At 37.3% G+C, this 21,953-nt stretch overlaps 4 protein-coding genes across 4 annotated transcripts; all 4 read right to left on the reverse strand.

The window, feature by feature from the left end:
• Window positions 1–259: 259 nt before the first annotated feature.
• LOC117277747 (disease resistance protein RPM1-like) lies at window positions 260–2,986 on the reverse strand. Its single transcript, XM_070176912.1, has one exon. It carries the CDS (start codon window positions 2,984–2,986, stop codon window positions 260–262), a length of 2,727 nt encoding a protein of 908 aa, XP_070033013.1.
• A 2,227-nt stretch (window positions 2,987–5,213) lies between these two features.
• Window positions 5,214–7,937, reverse strand: LOC104100312 (disease resistance protein RPM1-like). Its single transcript, XM_009607525.4, has one exon. It carries the CDS (start codon window positions 7,935–7,937, stop codon window positions 5,214–5,216), a length of 2,724 nt encoding a protein of 907 aa, XP_009605820.3.
• A 1,005-nt stretch (window positions 7,938–8,942) lies between these two features.
• Window positions 8,943–11,879, reverse strand: LOC138893140 (disease resistance protein RPM1-like). Its single transcript, XM_070176913.1, has 6 exons — window positions 11,375–11,879; window positions 11,033–11,320; window positions 10,857–10,983; window positions 10,182–10,449; window positions 9,200–10,113; window positions 8,943–9,060 (listed from the first exon to the last, which is right to left on the reverse strand). Exons 1-6 carry the CDS (start codon window positions 11,877–11,879, stop codon window positions 8,943–8,945), a joined length of 2,220 nt encoding a protein of 739 aa, XP_070033014.1.
• A 1,332-nt stretch (window positions 11,880–13,211) lies between these two features.
• On the reverse strand, window positions 13,212–15,944 carry LOC138893141 (disease resistance protein RPM1-like). Its single transcript, XM_070176914.1, has one exon. It carries the CDS (start codon window positions 15,942–15,944, stop codon window positions 13,212–13,214), a length of 2,733 nt encoding a protein of 910 aa, XP_070033015.1.
• Window positions 15,945–21,953: the final 6,009 nt, after the last annotated feature.

Raw genomic sequence — 21,953 nt, forward strand, 5'->3', positions numbered from 1 at the left:
TATAAGGACAGCAGTTAACGCAAATTATTATATGGTAACGCGAATAACTAGGTTAAGGATAAAGTTGCTTCTAAATGATTACACCCGACAATGAGAATCTGAACCTAAGAATGAGAAATGAGTAGTAAAGAGTAATATTTTGGGCTCCATTGATAATCTTAGGAAGTCTGAATCTGAATTAACAAAGAAACACGGTGCTAATCAATAAGACTTTGTTTCTCTTTTGCATTATTCCAATCCTATCTATCTTCCAGTTTTTCTACAAGTCTACTATCTGAACTCTAGGAATATGAGCAATTTTCCAGTAATCCCCACTTTGACTGTCCTCAAGCTGCAAAGTCATCAACATCTTTTCAGAAACATTTTGCAACACAAGACGTTGAAGCTTGCTTAAATGCTCAATCCCAAACGGAAACTCCTTCATTACCGGACAGTTGCACAGTTGAAGCTCCTCAAGAGAAGGCATTGCACCTTCTTCCACTTTAATTATACTCAATTTCCTGCAGTGCCAAATATATAATTCTCGCAGTTTCTTGAATCCGCCTGCCCTGAACCTCAATTCTTCGCCTTCATAAGCCGAATCTAGCACAAGGTTTACAAGGTTGGGCAAATCTTGAAGAGTTTCTAGTGCATTGTCCACTAACTTGGTCAAAGTTAAATGAACTGTGGCTAAGGCTTCAAGAGATGTTACCCATATTGGAAGCCTCTCCAAACGCCCTTCGAAGGTTAATGTTCGAAGGGATGAGTGTGTAGAACGAAGGGGATAGTGTAAATCAATAATATCATTCACCCCATAAGATGAGATAGATAGTTGTTCAAGATTTATCAACTTGTCAAGGGAAGAACAAAGATCCCTTGCGTGTTTTCTTCGCAGCTTTGCGATCTCTAACTTTCGTAGTCTTGTTAACTTTCCCAATTCAATCACTGTGCTTGTAGTGGCATTTATAAGAGTCACCACTTCTAAGGACGCAAGGATTCCTATGTTCTCAGGAGCTATAAAACCATGCAAAAAACCAGCACCACGTCGATAAATGAGGACATGGCGAAGATGTTGAAGCCTTAGAATTTCAACAGGCAATTTGTTTACTGATGTCTCCCTTAGGTCCAAGAACTCGAGGTTCTCAAGCTTCTGTATTGATCCTGGGAGATGTTTTATCTTAGTGCTCTTTAAGTTCAAAAACTTGAGATGTACTAATTCAAAGACTTCTTTTGGTATTTTTACCAATGGGGCTTGTGTCAAGTCTAAGACCTTGAGTAGCTTGAAACTGCCACATAACAGCTTCAACAAGAATGAACTAGTCACAGAATCTGGAGAACCAAACGTTATTAGTGAGTGAAGATGCTTAAACTGATCAATATTTTGTATATCGTTTGTCAATTCATCAGTGATTACCAGATGTCTGACTTTGTGAGGCCTTCTTGTTTCTTCCCCATTAGCTATAGTTGCCATGGCACTTTCCCCTGACTTAGAAAGAATGATTTCATACCACAGGTTATTAATGCTGAATATCGCTAACCTTCCATCAGGGTATTTTTTATCAACTTGGATCAAGCTTCTATTTGCAAGTTCATTGAGATAGCTTTCAGCAACTTTTGCAACTGCTTTTCCCTCTCTTTCAAGGACAAGTCCTTCTGCTGCCCACAATCGAGTCAGTCTCATCTTATCGATGATATGATATTTTGGAACTATGCTCAGATAAGTGAAACAAGACTTGAGATAGAAAGGCAAGTCTTGATAACATAGATTGAGTATCCTTTTCATGTGCTCGACTTCACTATAACTACCTTGTAACTTGTCAACAAGGCTGTCATAGAATATCTCCCACGCCTCTTTTCTTTTCCCTTTAGTAGCCAAAGCACCAGCAATCACCAAAATCGCCAGTGGGAGACCTCTGCATTTCTGTACAATGTCTTTGGAGATTTGCATCAAGGATGAAGGGCATAATAGGCTGCCTGAAAATGCCTTTCTGCAGAAAAGAATCCAAGATTCTTTTTTGGACAAAGGCTTCAAATTATAAACATGACTATCAACATCAGTTTCCACACAAATAGTATGGCATATATCAGCAAAACGCGATATGATGATAATCCTGCTGCCACAGCTTACTCTAGGAAATGCACATTTGAGAGTTCTCCAGGTGCCAATATCAGGGACATCATCAAGGACAATTAAGTACCTTGATGACTCAAAGAATAATTGAAGGAATTGTGCCAACATGTTAGCATCCATGGTTTCAAGTGCTCGACGGGAATGGTCATCTTGTGGAGCAAGCATGGACGTGAATAGCTCCTTAACATTAGAAAATTTTGGAATATCAATCCACAGAGTATGATGATTGAAATGCTTGTTCACTGTTGCATCATCAAAGATTTTCTTGACTAGGGTGGTTTTCCCTATACCTCTTGTTCCAACTACACAAAGCAATTTCCATTCTGGATCATCAGAAAGAACCCGATAAAGTAGTACTGATTTAGGATTTTCAATGCCTACAAGATCTGCATCATCATGAAGTACTTCATGGTTATTACACCATGTAATGTTGCTACTTTCTGCACTTGTTATAACACCATATTTCTGAAGAAACGTTTTATGTCCTTCAGAAATGACGATGATTCGGGCCTTTATACCTTCCGATGCTTTTAAAATATTTTCATTTTGAGCTTCAAATAACTTCTCAGACATTAATGAATGATGGGGTTTTTTCCATGGCCACGATACCTTTTCTTGAAAACTGTTGCACATGACAAAATGACTTTCAAGAATGTCTTGGACATCATGTGCAAGGTCTAGTACTTTCTTGATCCATACTTGTAATTCAGCATCTTCTTCTTCTTTTGCATCAGCTACTCTTGAGAAAGTCCTCATTTGTTCAAATGCATCCTTGATATACACAATTTCTTCTTCAATTCCTACAATAAACTTTTGTCCACTGTGGAGCCAGTCTGAAATTTGATGTACCAGAAAAGTTATAGCGCTCTCTGCCATTTTTTCACTCGGTATATAGTTTCGTTAGAAAATTTAATGCAAGATGTTGTAATTAATGATGGGGTTTCGTTATCAATTTATGTAGATCAAAGTTTGAACTGGTTAGGGACTAGAAGCATGTTATGCAAATGATTATTGCAATTTGCAAGCTTAATTAAGAAACATTCTCCGAGTTATTACTAGTTTACTACTACTAGTTGGAGTATCTCTTCTTTTTATATTCATATGCTATATGAGCTGACTTTGAACACACTTAACGTGGCAGCAATTTTAAACGGTTGGTTCATTGACTATGGCTGTCTAGAGACATCGACTGTCAATTTGAATGTTTACACCAGAATCTCCATTCTAAGCCTCCGATTGCTTTTGTTCTCTCAGTATATAAATTCTTTGAAAAATTATCCAAGATGTTGATGTAATTAATGTTGGACTTTCGTGATCAATTTATATTATATCAAACTTTGAATCATTTTAGGGAGTAGAACTGCGTTTCACAAATGATTATTGCAAATTGCAAGTTAAGAAACATTTTTCCAGTTCTTGCTATCTCTATTAGTATAATATCTTTTAGTTAATACTAGTTTACTAGTATTAGTTGGACTATTTCTCTTTTCTAAATTCATGCTATATGACTTTTAACACACTGAACGTGGCAAGCAACTCGGCAATTGATTCGGTCGACCACTGGCTATCTAAAAATACCGATTGTGAACTCAATTGTTTACACCAGAATCTCCACAGTAAACCCCTTTTGTTAGTCCGGAGCAATCGTGGTATGCTACAAAAATTGAAGTAGGAGATGTCTAACGTGGAGGAATCAATTCTATATCTCTGTGGGACAGTAGTATAGTATAATGGTATGCAGCAGAATTATATGGCATCAGTTATACGTGGCGTAGATCATCTTTTATTCTATGGGGAGCCCACAGTGATTCTGGAAAAAGTTGTATGTGTGAGCCATAGTGGAACTGGTTCTGGTTGTGAGTTTGAAGCTGTAGTTTTAGTCTCTATAATTCTTTTTCCAAGTCTTTATTTTGGGGTAATTAAGTGTCTAATAGTTCAAAAATGTCTCATCTTTGTTCTTTATGTGATTTTTCTATGTGAAAGAGGAGGAGTGTATGCTCTTGCTGCTGTTGCTGGTTAAGATTTAGGCCTGATAATTGTTGTTTAGGTATTGTTTCGTTTGTTCTTACTACCAAGAGGATTTTTTTTTGTTGAAAAGAAATTTGTTAAAAGACTTAGTTTCACTTGGAATAAAGCTGAATGTAGGTGAGACTTCCTTATTAAGATTGGTAATCGAAGATAATGCGAATTTACCATATATCCGTTACTAATCGGTTGCTCTCTGCAGTCTGCAACTCTTCATTTTATTCTGGAAGTGGTTACAGGCTGAAAACTTAGAAGAGCTTTTCCAAACAAATGACTTGTACTTAGTTAAGGCTGGTCGGGACCAAATCCTCCTTGTAAAGGACTTATGAGATCGTACGGGGTAGCATATGCTGGATCAGTTCTTTCTTGCCTCCTGGTGTGAGAAAATACTAGTAAGGTATGCACCACGGCTTTGTATATATTTGATGTTTATGTCACCACCTTTTAAAGAACTGGCCGTCCTTTTCTATGGCCCTTTTTACCTACCAACTCACGCGAGTTCTGTATCCTCTTTGGTTTAGTGGTTTGTTTTTGCCAATAATTGCATGAAACTGCATGAGCTTCTGAATAGCAAGTGTATTATTTCTTTTGAATCCTTCAAAATCTTAAAAAGAAAGATGAATATGAATTATTATATGGTAAATACGTACTCCTAAACCAAGGAAAAAGTAGCTTCTGAAATTATCAGACATTTTGTTTTTTACGTGCAAATTATTTGGTAGCTCAGTCTACAAAAGTTATTGCTTGGATGTCTTGTGGAGCATTTTTCCCCATTTGAACTAGGAGATTTTAGAAATCTAGTGAAGAAAGAAAGAAATGTGTGCAGCTATACAAATATGACTGAAAAAGAAATGTAGATAACCGAATGGTACATGAATCTTAATCGTATTATTACAGTTATGAGAGCAGGAAGCTCAAAATGAGAAACTCAAAAATAAGAAATAAGAAGTAAAGAGTAATATTCCGAACTACAAATAATCTTAGAAAGTTTGAATCTGAATTATCAAAAATATGTTACTAAATCTCTTCTCTTGCATTATCCCATTCCTAATTACCTTTCAGTTTTTCTTCAAGTCTTCTATTCTATATGAAGTCCGTGAATATGAGCAATTTTCCAGTAATCCCCACTTTGACTGTCCTTAGGCTGCACAGTCATTAACAACTTCTCAGACATTTGTTCCAGCGAAAGATACTGAAGCGTGCTCAAATGTTCAATCCCAAAGGGCAACTCCTCCATTAATCCACAGTTGCGCAATTGAAGCTCATAAAGAGAAGTCATTGCCCCCTCTTCCACTTTAATCTGTCTCAATTCTGTAGAGTGCAGAATACGTAAGTCTTTCAGTTTCTTGAATCCACCTTCCCTGAACCTCAATTCTTTGCCTTCATAGGCCTGGTCTAGCACTAGTTTTACAAGGTTGGGCAAATCTTGAAGACTCTCTAGTGCATTGTCCACTAACTTGCTCCATTTTAGATGAATTGTGGCTAAGGCTTGAAGAGATGTTATCCATTGTGGAAACCTCTCTAGACGCCCTTCGAAGAGTAATATTCGGAGGGATGTGTGTGTAGAAGAAAGGGGATAGTGCAAATCAATAATGTCACTTACCCCATAAGATGAGATTGATAGTTGTTGAAGATTTATCAACTTGTCAAGGGAAGAACAAAGATCCCTTCCATGTTTTCTTCTCAGTTTCGCGATTTCCAATATTTGTAGTCTTGTTAACTTTCCCAGTTCAATCACTGTGCTTGCAGTGGCATTTATAAGATTCACCACTTCTAAGGACACAAGGGTCCCTATGTTCTTAGGAGCTTTGAAACCATGCAAAAAATCAGCACCCCAGCGATAAATGAAGACATGGCGAAGATGTTGAAGCCTTAGAATCTCATCAGGCAATTTGTTTACCAATGTGTCCCTTAGGTCCAAGAACTCGAGGTACTCAAGCTTCCATATTGATCCTGGCAGATGTTTTATCTTAGTGTTCCTCAAGTTCAAAAACTTGAGATGTACTAATTCAAAGACTTCTTCTGGTACGTTCACCAACGGGGCTCCTGTTAAGTCTAAGACCTTGAGCAGCTTGAAACTGCCACATAACAGCTTCAACAAGAATGAATTAGTGACAGAATCTGATGACCTGAATGTTATCAGAGAGTGAAGATGCTTAAACCGATCAACATCTTGTATATCATTAGCCAATTCATCAGCGATTACTAGATGTCTGACTTTGTGAGGTCTTTTTGTTCCTTCCCCATTAGCTATAGTTGTAACGGCCCTTTCCCCGGACTTAGAAAGGATGGTTTCATACCACATGCTATGGATGCTGAATGATTGTAACCATTTATCAGGGTACTTTTTGGTAACTTGGATCAAGCTTCTGTTTGCAAGTTCATTGAGATAGCTTTCAGCAACTTGTGCAATTCCCTTTCCTTCTCTTTCAAGGACAAGTCCTTCTGCTGCCCATAGTCGAATCAGTCTCTTCTTATTAATGACATGATCTTTTGGAATTATGCTCAGATATGTGAAACAAGACTTGAGATAGAAAGGCAAGTCTTGATAACATAGATTGAGTATCCTTTTCATGTGCTCGACTTCACTATAACTACCTTGTAACTTGTCAACAAGGTTGCCATGAAACAACTCCCACGCCTCTGTTTTGTTCCCTTTAGTAGCCAGTGCACCAGCAATCAACAAAATTGCCAGAGGCAAACCATTACATTTTTCTACGATGTCTTTGGAGATTTGCATCAAAGATGGAGGACATAACAGGCTACCTGAGAATACCTTTCTGCAGAAAAGAATCCAAGATTCTTCTTCAGACAAAGGCTTCCAACTATAAACATGACTATCACCACCAGTTTCAGCACAAATGGTATGGCATATTTCAGCAAAACGCGATATGATGATAACCCTGCTGCCACGGCTTTTGCTAGGAAATAAATATTTGAGAGTCCTCCATGTGTCAATATCAGGGACATCATCAAGGACAACAAAGTACCTCAATGTCTCAAAGGTTTGTTGAAGGGACTGTGCCAACATGTTACCATTCATGGTTTCAAGTGCTCGACGGGTACTGTCATCGTTTAGATTAACCATGCTCAACAACATGTCCGTAACATCAGAAAACCTTGGAATCTCAATCCATATAGTTCGATTAAAATTCTTACTCACTGCTGCATCATCAAAGATTTTCTTGACTAGGGCAGTTTTCCCTATACCTCTAGTTCCAACTATAGAAAGCAATTTCCATTCTTGATCATCAGAAAGTAACCAATCAAGAAGCATTGATTCATGATTTTCAACACCTACAAGATCTGCATCATCATCAAGAATTACTTCTTCATGGTTATTACGCCATGAGATGTTGCTACTTTCAGGACTTATTGTAACACCATATTTCTGAAGAAATGTTTTATGTCCTTCAGAAATGACGATGATTCGGGCCCTAACACCTTCCAACATAACTTGAAGATTATCATTCTGAGCTTCAAATAACTTCTTAGACATTAATGAATGATGGGGTTTTTTCCATGGCCATGATGCCTTTTCTTGAAAATTGTTGCACATAACATGATGTTTTTCAAGAATGTCTTGGATATCATGTGCAAGATATTGTACTTGCTTGATCCATACTTGTAAATCAACATCTTCTTCTTCTTTTGCATCAGCTACTCTTGAGAAAGTCCTCATATGTTCAAATGCATCCCTGATATGAACAATTTCTTGTTCAATTCCTTCATAACATTTTTGTCTACCGTGGAGCCAAGCTGAAAGCCGATGTACCAAATAAGATATGGCACTCTCTGCCATTTTTTCCCTCAGTATATAATTTCTTTAGCAAATTTAATGCAAGATGTTGGTGTAGTTAATGGTGGACTTTCGTGATCAATTTATGTAGATCAAAGTTTGAACTTGTTAGGGAATATAACCGCGTTATGCAAATGATTATTGCAAATTGCAAGCTTAAGAAGTATTATCCTAGTTATTAGTATCAGTTTTGCTACTACTAGTTGGAGGATCTTTCCTTTTTTTTCAATTCATGCTATATGAGCTGACTTTGAATACACTTAACGTGGCCAGCAATTTGGCACGGTTGACTATGGCCGTATAGAGACATCGATAGTCAACTTTTGGAAATTTTTGGAAGATATTTGATGTAATTGATGTTGGACTTTCCTGATCAATATATATAGATCAGACTTTGAATCAGTTTAGGTACTAGAACTGCGTTTCACAAATGATTATTCCAAATAGCAAGTTAAGAAACATTTTACCAGTTACTACTGGTTTTTTATTTATTATTTTACTTTATTGTATTATATTTTTTAGTTATACTACCACTAGTTGGAGTATTTATCTTTTTTAAATTCATGCTATATGATCTGACTTTTAACGCACTGAACATGACAAGCAATTAGGCAGTTGATTCAGTCAATTACTGGCTGTCTAAAAATACCTATTGTCAACTGGAGTGTTCATTGTGTTGAATTATTTCTTAGCCATGTTGATGATTTAGCTTGTAGACCCGTTAATGACAGATGACTGGTACATGAATCTTAGTTGTAAAAGTGGTATCATGTAGAGTTATGATAGCCAGAGGCACACCTACCCTTTGGGTAGGTGGGTCACCGGCTCCCGGTAACTTCGAAAAAGATATATGTATATATGTTCATATATCTTAAATAACAAGTATATATTTTGATTGACATCCTAAGATTCAAATCTTAGGCAGCTGCATTAGTCGATTTGGGGGCACAACTTGACTTTTGGTGCGCTGCCTGGGTTCGGTTCCAACTCTAGCATTTGCTCAAATATTTATTCGACAGTGGCGCCCTTGCCACTATCAAATCTTGGGTCCGCCTCTGCCTCTGATGACAACAGGTTGTTCATTTGATTAATGAAAATCATAAGGGAAGAGGCATTCATGATACAACTGAAAGTCCAGAATGAGAAAATAAGGAGTAAACAGTAACATTTAGAACTACTAATTATCTTACATTGGTGATTGGTATAATCTGAATTATCAACTTTGTTTCTCTTTTCTTGCATCATCCCATTCTTATCTACCTTACAACATTTTCACATGAACTTTAGGAATATGAGCAATTTTCCAGTAATCCCCACTTTGACTGTCCTTAAGCTGCAGAGTCATTAACAGCTTTTCAGAAATTTCTTCCAGCAAAAGATAACCAAGCTTCCTCAAATGCTCAATCCCAAAGGGCAAATCCTCCATTAATCCACAGTTGCACAGTTGAAGCTCTTCAAGAAAAGGCATTGCACCCTCTTCCACTTTCGTCTGTCTCAACTTTGTAGAGTGCCAAATGCATAATATCTTCAGCTTCTTGAATCTACCTGCCCCGAACCTCAATTCTTCTCCTTCGAAGGCTCGGTCTAGCACGAGTTTGACAAGGCTGGGCAAATCTTGAAGAGTTTCTAGTGCATTGTCCATTAACTTGCTCCCTCTTAAAACAACAATGGCTAAGGCTTGAAGAGATGTTACCCATTGGGGAAAGCTCTCCAAACACCCTTCAAAGACTAATGTTCGAAGGGATGAGTGTGTAGAATGTAGGGGATAGTGCAAGTCAATTATGCCACCCACCCCAAAAGATGAGATAGTTAGTTGTTGAATATTTATCAACTTGTCAAGGGAAGAACAAAGATCCCTTCCATGTTTTCTTCTCAGCTTCGCGATGTACAACATTCTTAGTCTTGTTAATTTTCCCAATTCAATCACTGTGCTTGTAGTGGCATTTATACGATTCACCATTTCTAAAGACACAAGAGTCCCTATCTTCTTAGGAGCTTCAAAACCATGTATATAACCAGCAGCAAAGCGATTAATGAAGATATGGCGATGTTGAAGCTTTAGTATCTCGACTGGCAATTTGTTTACCAATGTCTCCCTTAGGTCCAAGAACTCAAGGTTCTCAAGCTTCCCTATTGATCCTGGGATATGTTTTATCTTAGTGCTCCTCAAGTTTAGACACTGAGATGAATCAATTCAAAGACTTCTTCTGGGATTTTCACTAATGGGGCTCCTTTTAAGTCTTAGACCTTGAGCAGCTTAAAACTGCCAGATAACAGCTTCAACAATAATGAACTAGAGACAGAAGCTGATGACCCGAGCGTTATTAGAGTGCGAAGATGCTTAAACTGATCAATGTCTTGTATATCACTAGACAAATGATCCTGGATTACTAGATGTCTGACCTTGTGACTCCTTTCTCTTGACTTGGAAAGAATGAATTCATACCACAAGTTATGGATTCTGAATGTCTCTAACCTTCCATCAGGATACTTTCTAGCAACTTGGATCAAGCTTCTGTTTTAAAGTTCATTGAGATAGCTTTCAGCAACTTGTGCAATTGCCTTTCCTTCTCTTTCAAGGACAAGTCCTTCTGCTGCCCACAGTCGAAACAGTCTCATCTTATCCATGACATGATCTTTTGGAGTTATGCTCAGATATGTGAAACAAGACTTGAGATAGAAAGGCAAGTCTTGATAACATAGATCGAGTATCCTTTTCATGTGCTCGACTTCACTATAACTACCTTGTAGCTTGCCAACAAGGCTGCCGTGAAACAACTCCCATGCCTCTGTATTGTTCCCTTTGGTGGCCAGTGCACCAGCAATCACCAAAAATGCCAGTGGAAAACCGTTGCAGTTTTCTACGATGTCTTTGGAGATTTGCGTCAAGGGTGGAGGACATACTAGGCTGCCTGAAAATACCTTTCAGCAGAAAAGAATCCAAGATTCTTCTTCAGACAAATTGAAACAATAAGCATGACTATCACCGCCAGTTTCCACACAAATGTTACGGCATAGTTCAGCAAAACGCGATATGAAGATGACTCTGCTGCCACAGTTTTCAATAGGAAATGTACATTTGAGAGCCCTCCATGTACCAATGTCAGGGACATCATCAAGGACAATAAAGTACCTTGATGACTCAATGAGTTGTCGGATGAACTGTGCCAACATGTTAGTATCCATGGCTTCAATGACTCGACGGGAATGGTCATTGTTTATAGTAATCATGTTCTTCATTAGCTCCTTAACATCAGAAACCCTTGGAATCTCAAGCCACAGTGTATGATTGAAATGCTTTTTCACCGCTGCATCATCATAGACTTTCTTGACTAGGGTGGTTTTCCCTATACCTCTACTTCCAACTATACAATGCAATTTCCATTCTGGATCATCAGAAAGAACTCAATCAAGCAGCATTGACTTATGATTTTCAATGCCTAACAGATCTGCATCATCATGAAGAACTACTTCTTCATGGTTATCACACCATGTATTAATGTTTCTACTCTCAGCACTTACTATAACACCATATTTCTGAAGAAATGTTATATGTCCTTCAGAAATGATGACGATACGGACTTTGATGCCTTCCAATAACATTGAAAGATTATCATGCTGAGCTTCAAATAACTTCTCCGAAAATGAAAGATGGAATTTTTTCCGTGGCCATGATCCCTTATCTTGAAAATTGTTGCACATAACAACATGTTTTTCAAGAATGTCTTGGACATCATGTGCAAGGTCTTGTACTTGCTTGATCCATACTTGTAATTCAGCATCTTTTTCTTCTTTTGCATCAGCTACTCTTGAGAAAGTCCTCATCTTTCCAAATTCATCCCTGATATGAACAATTTCTTCTTGAATTCCTTCAAGAAATTTTTGTCCACCATTGAGCAAGGTTGAAAGCTGATGTACCAAATAAGTTATAGCACTCTCTGCCATTTTTTTCACTCAGTATATAGTTTCTTCAGCAAGTTTATGCAAGATGTTCGTATAACCTAGGGTGGACCTTGGTGATCAATTTATATAGATCAAACTTTGAACCGGTTTATGCTCTAGAACCGTATTATTAATTGATTATTGCAAATTGCAAGCTTAAGAAATACTATCGTAGTTATTACTGGTTTACTAATACTTGTTGGAGTATCTCTCTCATAATATATTCATGCTATATGAGCTGACTTTGCACACTTAACGTGGCCAGCTATTTGGAGGTTACTTCATTGACTATGGGCTATCTAGAAACACTGATTGTCAACTTGAATGTTTACACAAGAATCTCCAATATGTTACTCTAAAATAATTAACATAAGCATGTTGTGCAAACTTTGCTATAGTATCCTAGCAGCATTTTTCTCATCTCGAATTAAAGTAGTATGATCTATATTTGCTGATATACAAGCTCGTAGAATAACCACTCAATACTTATGTGTTAAGTGTTGTTGAGTGATGAGAAAATTATTTGCTAAATCCATGCCCGCAATAAGGTATTCCATACCTGCCCGAGTGGTCAGTTTAATTATGATATGTTTGATGAATGATGAACCTCATGCTATCTGGTGATTGCTTCAGCATCTAAAACAACGATGAATTTGATAATGTTTTTTTTCATTGTTCTAAATCTACGTCTACGTCCAGCAGGTGCACTTACTACAACTGTGTAGTTTGGCTCAACCCTGACTCCAAGAGGGAGCCTTTCCTGTTGGACCTGAAGATGGAGGATTTGGAATGTCATATGTCCTCCTTTATGGACGATCGATCTGGCTTCTTGTGGGCAGCAACAGTGCCGGATGAATACTAGTAAGCTATGCTACACAATCTTGTATATATATGATTTCTCAATCTACCAAAGTTGTTGCTTGGATATTTTCTGGAAGCATTTTTTTCCTCCATTTGAACTTAGGAGATTGAAGAAAAATCCAGGGAAGAAGAGAAAAATGAGTGGAAACTATACAAGCTCAATTCAGTTGTATATGCTGAGATGTCTGAAAAACAAATGTAGATAGCTGAATTCTACATGAATGTTAAGTTGTAACAATGGTACTATTTACAGTTTAAGAAAATCGTATGAGAAAATGCGTTCATGATCCAAGAGAAAGTTCAGATGTGATACCTAAAAATGAGAAAATGAGGAGTAAAGAGTAACATTTAGAACTATTAATAACCTGAGAAAGTTATAATCTTAATTATCAAAGATAAAATGGTACATTTCAGTGGGACTTCGTTTGTCTTTTCGTGCATCATCCCATTTCTATCTACATTCCAGCTTATTAACTAGTCTTCTATGTGAAGTCTAGGAATATGAGCAATTTTCCAGTAATCCCCACTTTGACAATCCTTAAGTTGCACAGTCACTAACAACTTCTCAGAAATTTTTTCCAGCGAAAGATACTGAAGCTTGCTCAAGTTCTCAATCCCGAAGGGCAACTGCTCCATTAATCTACAGTTACGCAGTTGAAGTTCTTCTAGTAAAGGCATTGCACCCTCTTCCACTTTAATCTGTCTCAGTTTTTCAGAGTGCCAAATACATAATTCCTTCAGTTTCTTGAATCCACCTGCCCTGAACCTCAATTCTTCGCCTTCATAGGCTCGGTCCAGTACAAGTCTTACAAGTTTGGGCAAATCTTGAAGAGTGTCTAGTGCATTGTCCATTAATTTGCTCCATTTTAAAAAAACTGAGGTCAAGGCTTGAAGAGAAGTTATCCATTGTGGAAACCTCTCTAAACGCCCTTCGAAGACTAATGTTCGAAGGGATGAGTGTGTAGAAGAAAGGGGATAGTGCAAATCAATAATGTCACTCACCCCATAAGACGAGATAGATAGTTGTTGAAGATTTATCAACTTGTCAAGGGAAGAACAAAACTCCCTTCCATGTTTTCTTCTCAGCTTCGTGATGTATAACATTCTTAGTCTTGTTAACTTTCCCAATTCAATCACTGTGCTTGAAGTGGCGTTTATAGAATTCACCATTTCCAAAGACACAAGGGTTCCTATCTTCTTAGGAGCTTTAAAACCATGCAAAAATCCAGCACCACGTCTATGAATGAAGATATGCCGAAGATGTTGAAGCTTTAGTATCTCAACAGGTAACCTTTTTATCAATGTCTCTCTTAGGTCCAAGAACTCGAGGTTCTCAAGCTTCCCTATTGATCCTGGCAGATGTTTTATCTTAGTTTTCCTCAAGTTTAGAAACTTGAGATGAAACATTTCAAAGACTTCTTCTGGTATTTTCACCAATGGGGCTCCTGTTAGGTCTAAGACCTTGAGCAGCTTAAAACTTCCAGTTAACAGCTTCAACAAGAATGAATTAGAGACAGAATCTGATGACCCGAGCATTATTAGAGAGTGAAGATGCTTAAACCGATCAATATGTTGTATATCGCTAGCCAATGGATCAGCGATTACTAGATGTCTGACTTTGTGAGGCCTTCTTGTAATTTCTTCACTATCAGTTATAGTTTCAGTTACCCTTTCTGCTGTCTTGGAAAGAATGATTTCATACCACAAGTTATGAATGGTGAATGAATCTAATCTTCCATCACAGTACCTTTCAGCAATTTGGATCAAACTTCTGTTTGCAAGTTCATTGAGATAGCTTGCAGCAACTTGTGCAATTGCCTTTCCTTCTCTTATAAGGACAAGTCCTTCTGCTGCCCACAGTCGAATCAGTCTCATCTTATCGATGACATGAAATTCTGGAATTATGCTCAGATATGTGAAACAAGACTTGAGATAGAAAGGCAAGTCTTGATAACATAGATTGAGTATCCTTTTCATGTGCTCGACTTCACTATAACTACCTTGTAACTTGTCAACAAGGCTGCCATGAAACAACTCCCACGCCTCTTTTCTTTTCCCTTTAGTAGCCAAAGCACCAGCAATCACCAAAATCGCCAGTGGCAGACCTCTGCATTTCTGTATAATGTCTTTGGAGATTTGCATTAAGGATGAAGGGCATAATAGGCTGCCTGAAAATGCCTTTCTGCAGAAAAGAATCCAAGATTCTTCTTCAGACAAAGGCGTCAAACTATAAACATGACTATCACCACCAGTTTCTGCACAAATGGTATGGCATATTTCAGCAAAACGCGATATGATGATTACCCTGCTGCCACAGTTTTCGATAGGAAAGACACATTTGAGAGCCCTCCACGTGGCAATATCAGGGACATCATCAAGGACAATAAAGTACTTTGATGACTCAAAGATTTGTTGGATGAACTCTGCCAACATGTTAGCATCCATTGCTTCAATTGCTCGACGGCTATGGTCATTTTTTGGAGTAATCATGTTCTTCATTAGCTCCTTAACATCAGAAAACCTTGGAATCTCAATCCACTGTGTATGATTGAAATGGTTTTTTACTGCTGCATCATCATATACTTTCTTGATTAGGGTGGTTTTCCCTATACCTCTAGTTCCAACTACACAATGCAAATTCCATTCTTGATCATCAGAAAGTAACCAATCAAGAATAACTGGTTTGTGATTTTCAATGCCTACAAGATCTGCTTCATCAACCAGAACTACTTCTTCATAGTTATTACACAATGTAGTAATATTTCTGTTCTCAGCACTTATTGTGACACCATATTTCTGAAGAAATGTTTTATGTCCTTCAGAAATGACGATGATTCGGGCTTTGATGCCTTCCAATAACATTGAGAGATTATCATTCTGAGTTTCAAAGAACTTCTCTGACATTAATGAATGATGGGGTTTTTTCCATGGCCATGACACCTTTTCTTGAAAATTGTTGCACATAACAACATGTTTTTCAACAATGTCTTGGACATCATGTGCAAGTTCTTGTACTTGTTTGATCCATACTTGTAATTCAGCATCTTCTACTTCTTTAGCATCAGCTACTCTTGAGAAAGTCCTCATCTTTTCAAATTCATCCCTGATATGAACAATTTCTTGTTGAATTCCTTCAAGAAATTTTTGTCCACCATTGACCAAGGTTGAGAGCTGATGTACCAAATAAGATATAGCGCACTCTGCCATTTTCACTCAGTATAAAGTTTCTTTAGAAAACTTTATGCAAGATGCTGGTGTAATTTATGGTGGACTTTGGTGATCAATTTATATAGATCAAACTTTGAACTGGTTTATGCTCTAGAACCGTATTATTAAATGATTATTGCAAAATTGCAAGCTTAAGAAATATTATCCTAGTTATTACTAGTTTACTACTGCTAGTTGGAGTATTTCTCTTATTTTATATTCATGCTATAGGAGCTGACTTTGAACACACCTAACGTGGCCAGCAATTTGCAGGTTGCTTCATTGACTACTGGCTGTCTAAAATTTTGATTGTTAACTTTATTTTTTCTTTTGTCAACTTGAATCTTTACATTTGAATGCTGACAAGCCATTCAAGTTTTGTGGTATATAATATGTCGAAATGGTAAGTAAGAATAATTACGGTATTGCATCTTTCATGTGATGACTAAACTATCTTTTTATAGGGATAGGCAATATTAACCTTATTTAATTAAATATTCAAATGGTAAAAGTCTTACTGTTATCTGTATGTATTTGGTATGAGCTTAAGGTTAACAGTTCTATCAATTACAGAGGCGTCAAGTAGTTGAAATGTCAAGAGAATTAGCTTATTTTCAAGCAATAGGAGCGTTCAAAAAGGTTTCGAGGGAAGTTGCTAGAGATGTGAATGCTGCTACTGGTATCCTTTTATATTTGTTGGTTCTGGTCTATCGAAAACAGTCTCTATCTTCGCAAGGTAGGGGTAAAGTCTACGCACACACTAACTTTCCCAAACCCCACTTGTGAGATTACACTGGTTATGTTGTTGTTGTTTAGTTGGATGGTGTTGCTGAAGCTAGCAATGGGAGTTTCGTTTAAGTTTCTTTACCTATATACATGTGGTCTTTACTCGATTATTGGTCACTTTTTGTGTATGAATCTAGGGGCAGAAGTGTTGGAATTAAAAGATTGGTGAATGGGAAATGTAGGGAAGAAAGTGAAGGGAAAGCGAGCTCCCTTTTGCTTTGGAAAAAGCAAGTGTCCCTCATTGGTGGTGGAAAGAAAAGTGAATGTGATTATATTGAGAAAGCACTTCCATTGGTGTTAAATGGGTTGGAAAGAAAGTAAGCTCGCATCGTCGCTCGACTTTAGCTTCAGATTTGGTCAAATGATTGATTGATTAATCTTTTTGGACAAAATTTCCTTCAATTATTTAATTAATTAATTTAATTAATTAACGAAAAGTCAACCCGGAATAACTCAGGACCCGCGACGCGACCCATTCCATTTCTTTTAATTTTTCGGATTATTTTAAATTAAGTTCCCGGAATATTTTAAACGGGAATCGTTCCCACCTGTTCCAACACCTATGGTTGTTTCTAAAAGGTTGCAAACTTTTCAGAAACAGTGCCAGAAAATGGCTATAAATATGCCTTGATCCCAAAATCTTTTCTTACGAAATTTTCTGATCTTCTTCTTCTGCACGAAATTTTCCAGTGCGTTTTACAACCATTAAGTGATTTGAAGTTCATCAGAGTTTTTGGTACCAATACACTGGTGAGTTAAGTCGTTCTATCCTGGGAAGATAATATTCCAAAAACTATGGATCGTGTTTTTATTGGATATGCTACAAACAGTAAAGCATGTCCATTTTTGGTTCATAAATCTAACAATCCTAAAATTCATGTTAATACAGTTATTGAATCAGATAATACTGAATTCTTTGAAAACATCTATCCGTATAAAATTGAATGTGAGTCGTTAAGTTAAAGACCTAAACGATCACGGGAAGATCCAAAGGAAAATACTCCAAGTAAAGAGGATCCAAGGCGTAGCAAACATCAAAGAACATCTACTTCTTTTGGACCAGATTTTCTGACATTCTTGCTTGAAAATGAGCCTCAAACTTTCAAAACAGCTATGCATATTCTGATTCAGCATTTTGGAAAGAGGCAGTCAATAGTGGGATTCAATCAATTTTGGATAACCATATATGGGAATTGGTTGATCTTCCTCCAGGAAATAAGCCTTTAGGTTCGAAATGGATCTTTAAACGGAAAATGAAAACTGATGGCACTATTGACAAATATAAGGCAAGACTTGTGTCACGACCCCAAATTCCCTCCGTAGGATGTCGTGATGGCACCTAATCTCTAAGACTAGGTAAGCCTATCAATGCGGAATAATAATAAATATCTGAAATAAATAAACTACAATTCAAACAATTTCAACTCCCAAAACGTGGTAGAAATAAGTCACAATCTTCTAAGAATTTATTCTTAATGTCTCTATATGTCAAGGTCTAAATAAAATATACGGAAGCAACATAAAATGATAGAAGGGGACTCCGGAGTCTGCGGACGCTGGCAGATATACCTCGAAGTCTCCGTGTGCAGGTAACTCACTAACGTCTAGGCTGGTAAAATATACCTAGATCTGCACAAAAAGATGTGCAGAAAAGTAGTATGAGTACACCACAGCGGTACCCAGTAAGTGCCAAGCCTAACCTCGGTAGAGTAGTGACGAGGTCAGGTGAGGCCATATTGGAATATAATAATGGCATGGTAAAATGTTTATCAATGTAGTAAAATAAAATGACATTGGAAATGAATCAAATAGTATGTCACATTTAATGACACCAAATAATTACAAATAATATCTCGTGGAATCAAAAACAGAATTTCCTTCAACTTTATGAAAATCACAACAATTAATCGAAAGCAACTATGGCCATAAATCAATATCAACAAGGGCACTACCGAGGTACCGCCTCGTAGTCCCAAGTTATAAATAATTTCATAATATCTCATTTTCTTATATCACCGCGAGAGCCTTCACAATTTATTTAAAGAAAATATTTTTTTCCGAAATAGCATCCCGCGTTTTAGCCACCCTTATCACACCGCATGACTTCTAGTAGTCACCCCTACTAGCCACGCGTATCAAGCCACCCTTATCTCACCGCATGCGTTTCAACACCCAGACCTTATACCACCGCATGCGTATCAATATCACAATATATCACAATTTGCACCTCAAGTGCTCAATATTTTAATTTTTTCACAAAAACATCAACAACAATAGTTTTCAATAATAAAGAGCTCACGGCTCATGCCAGAATAATAATAATAAAAAAAAAATAATCTTACGAAAATATTCAAGAATAAATAATTCAGGAAAATAATATTTCAAATTTTTAATACGTTGCTTCAATATCAAATTTAAAAATGTCAAATACTTCATATTAATAATATTTAATTTAAAAAAATCAACCTTCAAATAATGCACAGTATAAAAGAAACCAAGTTTCAATTAAACAAAAAAAAATAATTAGCAGGAAAAAGTCAAGCAAATTTAAAAATATAAACATTAAATCAATAATGAAGAATATAACAAAATAAAATAATTTAATTAATGCGAAACAATGATCTACACAATTTGAAACATAATCTTTCACATTTAGCCCGTATACACACTCGTCACCTTGTGTACACGACTTTTCACACATTACAATTATCAATCATAGGGAAAATTTCCCCCACACAAAGTTAGACAAGTCACTTACCTCGACTTGCTCCAATTTAACCAAGTATTATACTTTTTCCTCGTTTTTCCAACTCTGATCGACTCGTATCTAGTCATAATTAATTCGATACAGTCAACAAAAATTATAGTAATCAATTTCATAAGAAAATATTATATTTTCAATAAAATTCGAAATTAGCTCAAAATTTACCTGTGGGGCCCACATCTCGGAATTTGGCGAAACTCACAAAATCCGACAACCCATTCAATTACGAGTCCACCCATACCAATTTTACCAAATTCCGATAACAACTCGACCTCCAAATCTTAAAATTTCGTTTTTGGATGATTTTGCAAAAATCTTGATTTTTCTTCCATAAATTCACGGATTCATGATGTAAATGAGTATGGAATCATGAAATATAATCAATATAGGATAAGGAAAACTTACCCCAATATTTTTCCGTGAAAATCGCCCAAGAACCGTGCTCCAAAAATCCAAAACGAAATGAATGAAATGACCACTTTTGGTCCTTAAGTTTCTGCCAATCCGTCACTAAAAGTCCATTTTTCGTCACTAAAAGTCCACCAGAAACTGTTCTACCAACCTTCAATCAATCGATCATAACTTTATGTACAAATGTCCAAATGATGAATGGTATAACTTTCGGGAAACTAGAATCAAAGGGCTACAACTTTTATGTTTTGAACATTTTCTGATTCCTTACATATTGCGCGATATAAGCTTCCACATTTGGCTCAATGGCGAAATTTCTGCAATTTCCAGCAGCCTTCTTTGTCCGAAATCCATTACGTTTACCTTCCGAAATCCACCCGAGACCCTCGGGACCTTAACCAATTATACCAACATGTCCCAAAATACAATACAAACTTAGTCGAGGCTTCAAACCACATCAAACAACATCAAAACGACGAATCGCACCTCAAATCAAAATCTATGAACTTTGAACTTTCAAATTCTATATCTTGTGCCTAAACACATCAAATCAATTCGGAATGACTTCAAATTTTGCACACAAGTCATCAATGATATAACAGACTTATTTCAATTTCCAGAATCGGATTTTGACCTCGATATAAAAAAGTCAACCCCCTGTCAAACTTCCCAAAAATTCAACTTTTGGCATTTCAAGCCTAATTCCACTACGGACTTCCAAATAAAATTTCGATCATGCTCCTAAGTCCAAAATCACCATACGGAGCTGTTAGAATCATCAAAATTCTATTCCGGGGTCGTTTGCACATAATTTGACATCCGGTCACTATTTGAACTTAAACTTTTAATTTTTCATCAAAATTCCATATCTCGGGCTAGGGACCTCGGAATTTGATTCCGGGCATACGCCTAAGTCCCAAATCACAATACGGACCTACCAAAACTATCAAAACACTGATCCGAGTCCGTTTGCTCAAAATATTGACCAAAGTCAACTCAGTTAAGTTTTAAAGCTCTAATTCACATTTTAATTCATTTTTCACCTGAAAACTTTTCGGAAAATTTTACGGACTGTGCACGCAAGTCGAGGAATGATAAATAGTGCTTTTCGAGGTCTTAGAATACAAAATTAATTATTAAATTTAAAGATGACATTTTGGGTCATCACATTCTCCACCTCTAAAACAAACGTTCGTCCTCGAACGGAGTTAGAAAAAGTACCTAAGCTGGTGAATAAGTATGGATAACAGCTGCGCATATCATGCTCGGTGTCCCAAGTCGCCTCCTCGACCGGATGACCCCTCCACTGAACCTTCACGGAAGCAATGTTCTTTGACCTCAACTTTCAAACATGCCTATCCAAAATAGCCATTGGTTCCTCAACATAAGATAGATTCTTGTCCAACTGAACCGAATTGAAGTCTAACACATGAGACGGATCGCCGTGATATTTCCGAAGCATGGAAATATGGAATATCGGATGACCGGCAAAGAGACTAGGTGGTAGTGCAAGTTTGTAAGCCACCTCTCCAACTCTCTCAAGAATCTCAAAAGGCCCAATATACCTAGGGCTTAAATTGCCCTTCTTCCCGAACCTCATCACACCCTTCATAGGCGAAACCCGGGGCAATACCCGCTCACCAACCATGAATGCAACATCACGAACCTTCCGATTCACATAACTCTTCTGTCTAGATTGGGCTGTACGAAGTCAATCCTGAATCAACTTAACCTTTTCCAAGGCATCCTAAACCAAGTCTGTACCCAATAGCCTAGCCTCGCCCGGTTCGAACTAACCCACTGGGGACTGACACCACCTACCATACAAGGCCTCATACGGAGCCATCTAAATGCTTGACTGACAACTGTTGTTGTAAGCAAACTACGCAAGTGGTAAGAACTGATCCCAAGCACCCCCAAAATCTATCACACACGCACGAAGCATATCCTCCAGTATCTGAATAGTGCGTTTGGACTGCCCGTCCGTCTGAGGGTGAAATGTTGTACTCAACTCTATCCGAGTACCCAACTCACGTTGTACTGCCCTC

Source organism: Nicotiana tomentosiformis, chromosome 5 (assembly GCF_000390325.3).
Source record: "Nicotiana tomentosiformis chromosome 5, ASM39032v3, whole genome shotgun sequence".
Lineage (NCBI taxonomy): Eukaryota > Viridiplantae > Streptophyta > Magnoliopsida > Solanales > Solanaceae > Nicotiana > Nicotiana tomentosiformis.

Coding starts and splice junctions, on each gene's coding strand:
- LOC117277747 (XM_070176912.1), bottom strand. CDS start 2,986: ATGGCAGAGAGCGCTATAACTTTTCTGGTACATCAAATTTCAGACTGG.
- LOC104100312 (XM_009607525.4), bottom strand. CDS start 7,937: ATGGCAGAGAGTGCCATATCTTATTTGGTACATCGGCTTTCAGCTTGG.
- LOC138893140 (XM_070176913.1), bottom strand. CDS start 11,879: ATGGCAGAGAGTGCTATAACTTATTTGGTACATCAGCTTTCAACCTTG. Junction 10,450..10,856: donor GGATTCTTTTCTGCTGAAAG/GTATTTTCAGGC, acceptor ACTTTAAAACAG/AAGCTTGATCCAAGTTGCTA. Junction 10,114..10,181: donor GCAGTTTTAAGCTGCTCAAG/GTCTAAGACTTA, acceptor GATTCATCTCAG/TGTCTAAACTTGAGGAGCAC.
- LOC138893141 (XM_070176914.1), bottom strand. CDS start 15,944: ATGGCAGAGTGCGCTATATCTTATTTGGTACATCAGCTCTCAACCTTG.